The sequence below is a fragment of the Parus major genome, chromosome 7 (assembly GCF_001522545.3).
Source record: "Parus major isolate Abel chromosome 7, Parus_major1.1, whole genome shotgun sequence".
NCBI classification, from domain to species: Eukaryota; Metazoa; Chordata; class Aves; order Passeriformes; family Paridae; genus Parus; species Parus major.
Window position 1 is genome coordinate 35,748,452 of NC_031776.1, and position 9,568 is coordinate 35,758,019.

Below are 9,568 nucleotides of genomic sequence, written 5' to 3' on the forward strand. Positions count from 1 at the left end.
GATTGTGAATTTTAACCTAAATGTCAGTTTGAGCTGGGAAAGGAACAATGCACTTTTCATTCCATATTTTCTCTTCACAAATCCTTCACTCCAGCGATATTTCCCAGGTTTATCGTGTTCATCAGGGATTATTTTCTTTCTGAAGTCACAGTTTGGTGTAGTCAGACACCTCCAGTCTCACAGCCCTTTCCATCACACCTCCCATGCCAACATCATCCCCCGAGCGAAATGATGTTGTGCTTTACAAGATCTCAGATAAAGAACTCCGCAATTTCTTGTAATTTAGGCCAAATTTCATTCCAAGTGGGGCTGTGGGTGCGGCTGAAGGAAATGTGTGGTGTTTCAAAATCCGGTTGATGAGTTCAGTTTGATTCTGGCGCTGTTACTCCTTGCAGCTGTCTGTCAGCATAGTGTAAGATCCATTTTTCTGTTGTGCTAATAATAACACACTGTGAGGCAAAAAGTTAAAAAAATAGAGACTTAACTCAGCAGGAAAGAGAAGATAAAGCTTCCACAGCAAAGAGTTTGAAATTTGTAAATCTGCAGTAATTTTGGGGGGGGCAGGGTTTAATTTGTCAAAATGTTTACTTTCCCCCACCTTTTTATTTTAAATGTATCTTTGTTTCCTAAAGAAAATTATGGGGTTTGTTTTAAAATTTGTTCTGTCCACTTCTTCGCTGGCTGGGTTTTGCAGGAATGTCTCCAGAGGAGAGCAGGAGAATGGGGGATCCAGGGAGCTCTTTCTGCCCTTTTAGCCAAGTTGAATTTCCTTTTTGTGGCCTTTGGGATGTGTGGTGCTGTCAGGTGTTGGGTTTTAGCTTTTCAGCACAGAAAATACCTTTCTGCCTATGCCTGTGGAACTCTCATGTCCCCAAGTGCTATTTAACAAGCTAAACAGAAGCATTTGCAATTATCTAATAGCACCTGAAAATTGCTTACTGAATGACAGCAGGAAGTTTCATTTGCATTCCATATCTGATGTTCAATCTGCTAATCCTCCACTGAGCCTGCCAGGAAAAACAATGTCGACAGACTCGAATTTTATTAAAATCAGAAAGCAGGGATGCTGCTTCCTACTTTTGGATCACACCCTGCAAGGTTCCAGCCTTCTGGAATATTTGAATTAGTTCAGCCATTGTGTTCCTGGTTGTTTTCTTGAAACGGGTTTTAGTCACAGGTTTTTTAATAGCATCAGCCCTTCCCTTTTGGATTGTCTTCCCTCCCCCAGGAAAGTTGGAGCTCCCTGTTTGCTCTTGTTTATATAAGTTAATCTTCCATGTTGTGACAGTTTTCCCCCTTCATTAATGAGAGCTCCTAATTGGGCCTAATGAAACATTTACTCAGCTGCTAGATAATATTATCTGTGAGCACAACAGAGATAAGGCACTGTGAAGAAAATAAGCTTTTGAAAAGATTCTGGGTGAGATATGAAAGCCATTTTTGGGCCAATATTTTCTTATTTGATTTGAGAACGCCCTTGTGGTGCAGCTGTGTAACCAAGCCCATGGCAAACAACATCCATTATTTATTGGCCTGCTTGGCAAACAAGGACACCTTTGACGACTTCAGATTGGGAGGTCGATTTACTGAGCCTTCCCTCCAGCCAGAGAGCCTCTTTTTGTATTTATAGTCCCTAAAATTTTCCATCTGGCACGAGGAAAAGCGATAGGAACCTGGGGGAGGGGAGCAGGAGAGAGCCTGGGTCTGTAGCAAACTGGCACAAGTGGAATTGTGCCTTTTATTTGCTGTCCAGGTGCTTCAGATCCAGTTACAGCCCCTTAAAGACAGAGTTTCCTTCAGCCAGCAGCAAATACAGGACAAGGAGAGAAGTCTTGGAAATGTTGGAATGATTCATTTCCCTCCCTTCCCGCAGAGTAAAATGGAAATAATTTTAAAATGCTTGAAATACACTGAGTTTTTGTGAAATTCTCAATCAAAAATGGGTTGCTTGAGGTGTTCCAAGGATTTAAGTGTCCCAGGCCAGGTTGGAAGGGCTTGGAGCAAGCTGAAGGTGTGGAAGTGGAAGGGAGGTGGAACTGGATGAGCTTTAAAGTCCCTTCCAACCCAAACCATCCTGGAATTCCAGGATGAACACAGTTATTTGCAAAGGATCCAGGAAGGACTTGAGGCACAAAAAGGACTCTTCTCATCTTGTTACCAACACCACTCAGGCAGTGTGGATTAAGGAACCCTCTTGGAGTCAGGAAAATGGGATTCCTGATGGCGCAGGGGCACAAGGATGAGGTCATTGGGATCAGGAATGTGTGGCTCTGGGAATTGCGGCCTACTTGGAATTCCAGGAGTTGGATGGGCTCCACACATTGGGGGGCACCTGTTTGTTCATCAGCCTCTCACTGGGAGGCTGCAGCTTTGTTTTGCTCTCTCAGGTTCCCTTGCTGCTGATTTCTGCTTCAATTTTGGGCAGAACTCGTGTGGAAAAGTCGGGATATCTCTGGAATGGGAATATTCAGCCGCGTGGTGCCACGCAGGTCATTCCCTCAGTAATGGTTTTCCTGGAGGAAACTCGTCCTCAGGGATGGACTGAGCCTCGTTCCTTCACTTTCTGTCTTTTATTTGTCTTTTATGGCACTGGAATATCTCCGGAAGGAGGGAATTTCAATTTCTTCAGTGCCACGGCGCTCCATAAGAGCCATATTGTGTAGTTCAAGTGCTTCTTCGGATATTTTGTTATAAAAACCCAATTTTTATCTTAATTTAATGCTAATTTGTTTCTTCAGAACAGAATTTTGACGATCTGTTGCTGTTTGCTCTCCACAGATTCTTCTGCCTAATCCTTCTTTAGATCCTGGGCTGCAGCCAGAGGAAATCTGGACCATCCTACGGAGCAGAGGTAGGCTGTGACTTCGGAATATCTCCTGAAATATATCCACAAAGCCAGGATTTGATTAGCAGATCTTAAGTGCTTATTAATACTTTAATACATTAACACAGCGTGGTTAAATTCACAATAAAACTCACAATTCCCAAAATTCCGTTGTTCGCTTGGTTGGCAAAACCATCTACCAGAAAAGTTAAAAACCCAAACCAATCCCAAAAACCCTCGGAGAAGAGGGGAAATTCCTAGATTTCTCTGCTGAGCACCATTGTCAGCCTGGCCAGGGTGTGCCTGGAAATTTGGAGGGAATGCCTTTGGCTCTGGTTTGGCAGGAGCCTCCACTCCAGCTTGTTTGTCCTGCTGGGAATTTGCATGGGAGGAGTGAGGTTGTGATTTTTAATATCTGAACCAGGCTCCAGGGTCACTGGAATTTGCCACAGTTCCCCGTGTTTGTCTGGAGGTGTGGAAAATCTAAACACCAACCTAAGCAAAATGTTCAGTTCTTCTCTCTAAAGCCTTGGCAGAGCACCCAGGGGGCCCCCAAATAAACGTATTTTAAATGTATTTTAAAATAAATGTATTTTTGGGTGATTGCATCTCATCCCTCTGAACTTTCCACCTTGCCCTTCTCCAAAACATCTGTGCCATCCCCAGGCATCTTCCAGAGCATTCCTTTGGGATGCACTTAAAAAGAAATAAATTGAATTCACACTTAAAATTTTTAATGCTGTGCCAGTACAAAGTGCACTTAAAATTCAGATGAACGTAGCTTGTCTGAAGTTAAATTTATTTATCTCAGGTAAGGGATTGGTTGTTGGTGTTAAAACTGAGATTTCTCTGTGTTTTGCTTCCTTAATGCTGTTTATTCCAGATTGTTTCAAGTTGGATCTATAGGACCTCAGTCCCCCTATTGATTTTTGGGAATCCTTTCAAGGAATTTTAAAGATTCCCATTACTTGGGTGAAGGAAATAAAGTGAATTTGAATTTTTCTTTGGCAGTTCAAGCCCTCTGTGAGGGATTCTGGCCAGCAGAAGGCACCACCAGCTCAGCTTTGTGCTGCTCCGCAGCTCGCCGGTGTTCCCGGCTGGATTTCCATGCTTCCAGCAGGATTTCACAGGAATCTTATCATCCTGCACCTCAGATCCTCACGATTCCCACTAAATGATGTGTGTTCCCTCTCTTCCCCAGGCCTGAGGAGTCTGGATTTCCATGTGCAGTGACACCCAGGATGGGGCTGTTCCGGCACGCGTTGGCCGGAGCTGTTCTCCCGTTTCTGATCCTTTCAGGAAATTGGGTTTCAGCAGAGAACATCAACTTTCACAACGTCAGGCCTCCACTGGACCGTAAGTAGCGTTTTTATGGAATTCTGGCCTTTTCTGTATGGAATTCTAGCTTGAAATTTTAATGATTTGCCCCGTCCTTCCAGCCCCCTGGGTTTGTCTCCACAGAAACTTTAAAATAAATATTCTGCTCCTCAACAGCATTTTATCCTTAATATGTGACAAGTTGACTAAATGAAAATAAATCACCAGCATGGCCAAATTAAAGGGTGCACGAGGACTTTGGCATTTTAAGGGCTTTTCTTACATTTTTTTCTGTCTCCCTGCAGAGGAAATTATGCAGCGGTTTCCTTGTAAATAATCCAGAACAGGTGGTTTTGGGCTTTTATCTTGTTGGGGGTTTTGTAAGAGGAGGAATAGGTGTTGCTGTATACAATTAATTCAGTCTGAAGGTAATTAAAAACCTCGTGGGACCTGTGAAGCCAGTTGGCACTAATGGCATCTTTCTTCTTTATCTGGCATCTCCAGTGTTCCATCCCTTCATTTGCATAATCTGCATCATTAAACCAGCCAGGATATAATAGCTGGATGTATTTCTGCCCCTAATGAACCCTGCAGCTTCCAATAAGTCATTTAAATAATGGAAATAAGATTTTAAAGGATTCCTCTGGATCCTTTTGTTTAAAGGATCCAACTTCTCATTCCGAGTGGGAGATCAAACTCTGGAGCTGCTTTGGAAATGCAGTTTTTCCACCAAAGGAAAATGCAGATTTGTGTTTGCTGTTCAAACCTCCACGAGGAGGGAGATAAACTCTTCCCTCTTTCCTGCTTTTCCCACCACTACCTCTGTTATGGATTATGAGAGTGAAAACATGAGGATGTATTTAAAGTTCAAGCCTAGAGAGGAAAAAAAAAGAAAAATCTTTCTGCAAAGCTTGTTTTATTTGTCTGACAGTGAAAAGATATAAATATATAGAATTTATATTTTAAATATTTTAAATTTTTAATTTTTTTTTTTAAATTTTATATACACATGCATGTACAAGCATAATATTAATTTTTTTTTTTCCTCAATACTTTCCAGCTGACTCTATTTTAATACTTTTTTAATACTTTCCAAGCCACTCCATTCCCAAACAGTTTCAAATGCTTTACCTGTGACAACGCGGTGGACAACTACAACTGCAACAGATGGGCTGAAGATAGGTGGTGTCCTGAAAGTGAGTAAGGCTGGACTGAGGAGATCCTTGGTGATATTTAAACTTGTTTTTCCCTGACTCACCCCCTTGGAGAAGTCTGGCTGATTCATGGGATTAATGTGCCAGCATTAATCACTTCTGGTATTGGGAATGCTGAGCCAGATCATTTCTGCTGACGTGACAATTTTGGCTATTCCAGAGTGAAAAATTATTTATCTCCATCTTTCTCTGTTTTATATAATATCTGACAATAAAATTTAATTTAATATTTAATTAATATTAATTTAATTAAAATTAAAAATATTAAAAATTACCATACAACAGATTTTTTTTAATAATTCATCAATATTAATTACCTATACATGCTTCTCTGTGTATATATCTAATTACATGCTTCCCAAGAGTTAATTTTAATTTTGTTTAAAAAACCTGAAGAATTTTCTCTGTAGAAAATTCTTTCTCTTTATTCTCTTCAAAGCGTAAATCAACAGTGTAAAAACTATTTATCTCCATCTCTCTCAGCTTCATATAATATAGAACAACAAAATCTTAATATACAGATTTCTGATTAATATCTCAATATTAATTAATTTTTATATTTTTAAAAAATTAATTTAATTTATTAATTAACTATATATATGTATATATCTAATATATATATGTGTATATATCTAATAAATATATATATATATATGTATGTGTATATATCTAATATGTATCTAATATATATCTAATAATGTGCTTCCCAGGAGTTAATTTAAAGATGTTTAAAAAACCTGAAGAATTTCCTCCGTAGCTTTATTCCCTTCCCCTTGGATAACATCCCAAAATTTAATGGCTCTTAGTGAGCAGCAGGACCTGACTGATCACACCTGTGCTGAGGAGGGTGAAACACAGAAAAGAATGGAAATGTTTCCTCATTTTTCTTCCTGGGGACATTCACAGGAATGGTGGGAAAGGGGAAGAAGCAAAATAGAGGAATGAGGAAACAAATCTGAAACGTGCTGCCAAAAGGAGAAGTGAAAAGAAATGTGTAGATGATGGTGCTAATTAGTAATTTAAATAAAAACAGCCTTTCTGGAGGTTTGAAGGGTCAGCTAAGATTTCACACTAATTAATTTCTTGCTAAATGCTCTTTTAATCAAGTTGCAAATAGTTCCATAGAGCCATTTTCTGGGAGTATTTTCCTTAATTGCGTGTAGTTTTGAAACCTGTTCCGACGGTTTAATTTATGGAATAAACATCCCGGTTTTCCCTCTGCAGGCACTCGGTACTGCCTGACGGTTCATCTCTTCACAGCCCGCGGGGAGAGCACCTCAGTCACCAAGAAATGCGCCACCGGTGAGGAGTGTCACCTGGTGGGGTGCCACCGCCGCGGGGACGGCGGCCACACGGTGAGCGCCGCTCCTGCTGCTCCTGATCTACTCCTGTCCTACTCCTGTCCTACTCCTGCTCTGCTCCTGTCCTACTCCTGCTCTGCTCCTCCTCTGCTCCTGCTCTACTTCTGTCCTACTCCTGTCCGATTCCTGTCCTACTCCTGCTCTGCTCCTGTCCTACTCCTGTCCTACTCCTGTCCTACTCCTGCTCTGCTCCTGTCCTACTCCTGCTCTGCTCCTGTCCTACTCCTGCTCTGCTCCTCCTCTGCTCCTGCTCTACTCCTGTCCTACTCCCGCTCTACTCCTGTCCTACTCCTGTCCTGCTCCTGCTCTGCTCCTGCTCTACTTCTGTCCTACTCCTGTCCTACTCCTGCTCTGCTCCTGTCCTACTCCTGCTCTGCTCCTGTCCTACTCCTGTCCTACTCCTGCTCTGCTCCTGCTCTGCTCCTGTCCTACTCCTGCTCTGCTCCTGCTCTGCTCCTGCTCTGCTCCTGTCCTACTCCTGTCCTACTGCCCTGCTCCTGCTACTCCTGCTCTACTCCTGTCCTACTCCTGTCCTACTCCTGCCCTACTCCTGCTCTGCTCTTGCTTTGCTCCTGCTCTGCTCCTGCTCTGCTCCAGTTCTGTTATTTTTAACGTGAGCCATTTCAGACATCAAAAACAAAGCAGGCAAGGTCCATGTTAAATATCAGAGCATCTCTGTGTTTTCTGAGCAGATTCCTGTGATTCCAGCAGGTTTTGAGGGAATTAAACAACTCTGCATCCTGTCTCCTGCAGCATTTCCATAGAGTTATAAAATCCCAGCCTGGTTTGAGTTGGAAGGGACCTTAAAGCTGGTCTTGTTCCAACCCTTAACCATGGGCAGGGATTTTATCTTTAAAAAGTTGTTGTGCCTTTGGATTGGATAAAAATTGGCATTTTCTCCATTTATTCTCTTGGCTTTTCTAGCAAGGAGAATTGTGTTTGGATTCTCTCCTGGAAATCAGCTGTGGTGGTGCTTTGGTAGCCTTAGAAACTGAAACATGAAGTGGATTCAGCACGGGAAGCTGCACTGACCACAAAACCTTGAGGGGAAAACTGAGTGGGAACAAAAGTTTTTAGAATTTTCAGAATTTTTCAGCTTCAAAAAGCTGAAACCTGAAAGGTTCCAGAGCATATTTTTCGTTCAGGTGTTGGAAAGGGAAGCTGTGTTTTCTGCAGTGCCACTGGGGCTGTGTGACATCCCACCTCAGCTTGGGGACACACCACGGGATGAGCGACTCCAGGAAAGCTGCACTCCTGATTTGGAGAATTGATTCGTGGATATATCAGATTTTAGGATGATTTTTAGCATTTCTGCTCCACCTGCTGCCCCAGGCTGGGCTGCTGATGGCTCTGTCCGGCTCAACACCGCGACGTTAAACGCGCGTTCCTCTCTCAAAACCTCTCTGAATGAATCCCCACTGAATTAATCACCCTGAATTAACGCCCCTGAGTTAATCACCCTTTTTTCCCGCCAGGAATGCGTTTCCTGCTGTGAAGGAATGATCTGCAACGTGGAGATCCCCACCAACGCCACCAACGCGGTGTTTGCCGTGCTGCAGGCCCGCAGGACGGCCGGGGCCAGCCGGGACGTGCCCAGCGGGGCCCTGCTGGTGGCACTGGTGACACTGGTGGCACTGGTGGCCCTGTCCTGACACAGCACCCTCAGAGCTGCTGGCACAGTCCCCCAGGCCAGGAACCTCCAGGATCTCCAAGGAGAAGTCACGGATGTTCCTTCATCGCAGCAAATTTAAGGAAAGGCACATCCTGAACTCCTTGGATATTTTAGTGGGAATCCTTCCCCATCAGTATTGAAAAGAATCCCCACAAAAACCCCCTGGTGGGTGGACTCGAGTTTTAATTCCCTTTTTTCTGAGAAAAAAAGCACATTTTCTCGCTTTTTTGGGCAGAACCGTGACAATCAAAATCAAAAGGAGCTTTGGATGGATGATGTGGAAAGGTGGAAAATGGATTTAAAACTTTTTTGTTCATAAACAGAGCTGAGTTTCTTGGCTTATCAAGGTGTGTTTGAGCTTGCCTTGGTTTCATGGAGAACACCTGGTTTGCATAGAAAACAAATACGAGATTGGGTTTTTTTCTGCTTGATCAGGGCTCTCATTTCCCCTGTCAATAACACCAAATTAAATCTTTCCTTTCTGTAAAATGTCTCATCCTCCCATTTTAAAGCTGTGGGAAATGTAGAATTCCTAAAAATCCTGTTGGAGCACCTAGAGCAGAGTTCCTGATCTTCCAGACCCAAGGGATTATTTCCTTGCAATTGAGTCTCACCTCAGAACATCACAAAAATATCATTTTTGTGATTTTGGGATATCACAACTTCGAAATCACAGCTTCATTATCTTAAAAATTCCAAGTGGGCACTTGGAATAAATAAGTGAACTTTTCTGTGTTCTCTCTTGATTTGCACAGGTTTTTCCCAGGAATATTATTGTCCTGATGGATGTTTTCAGGATTAAAATTGATTCAAAAAGGAGATTTGGAGCTGTTCACTGAAAAAAAATTTGAGTAATTGCATATTTAGCTTCTTTTACATCAATATTTTCTTAATTATTTACTGCTTTATGTCACTAATTATATCTAGTTGTAAAAAAAAGATTTTGAAATCCTTCCAGGCTTGTTGACATTCCAAAATTTCCCCCACAATATTCTTGGAATGCAGAGAAGTGTCTGAGTTCAGTCTGTGGCTTCTGGGTGGGCGATTGTGGAGCTGCAAAGTTTGGATGGAAAAGCTTTTTCCTTATCAAAGGAAAACGGTTCTCGATGTCTGAGTCAAGGTTTTCCAAGATCTGGATTCTCCTGTGCCTCCAGCAGGGCTGGAATTCTGCTCTGGAGCC

At 42.4% G+C, this 9,568-nt stretch overlaps 1 protein-coding gene across 1 annotated transcript in view; it reads left to right on the top strand.

Moving 5' to 3' along the window:
* The window catches only part of LYPD6B (LY6/PLAUR domain containing 6B), a 45,132-nt gene extending 35,570 nt beyond the window's left edge, over positions 1–9,562 (top strand). Inside the window, exons 2-6 of the mRNA XM_015634114.1 lie at positions 2,779–2,851; positions 4,026–4,180; positions 5,239–5,337; positions 6,580–6,710; positions 8,192–9,562. Coding sequence (XP_015489600.1) covers positions 4,066–4,180; positions 5,239–5,337; positions 6,580–6,710; positions 8,192–8,368 — 522 coding nt within the window. The 5' untranslated portion in view covers positions 2,779–2,851; positions 4,026–4,065 and the 3' untranslated portion in view covers positions 8,369–9,562. The remainder of the gene's footprint in view (positions 1–2,778; positions 2,852–4,025; positions 4,181–5,238; positions 5,338–6,579; positions 6,711–8,191) is intronic.
* The last annotated feature ends 6 nt before the right edge of the window (positions 9,563–9,568 follow it).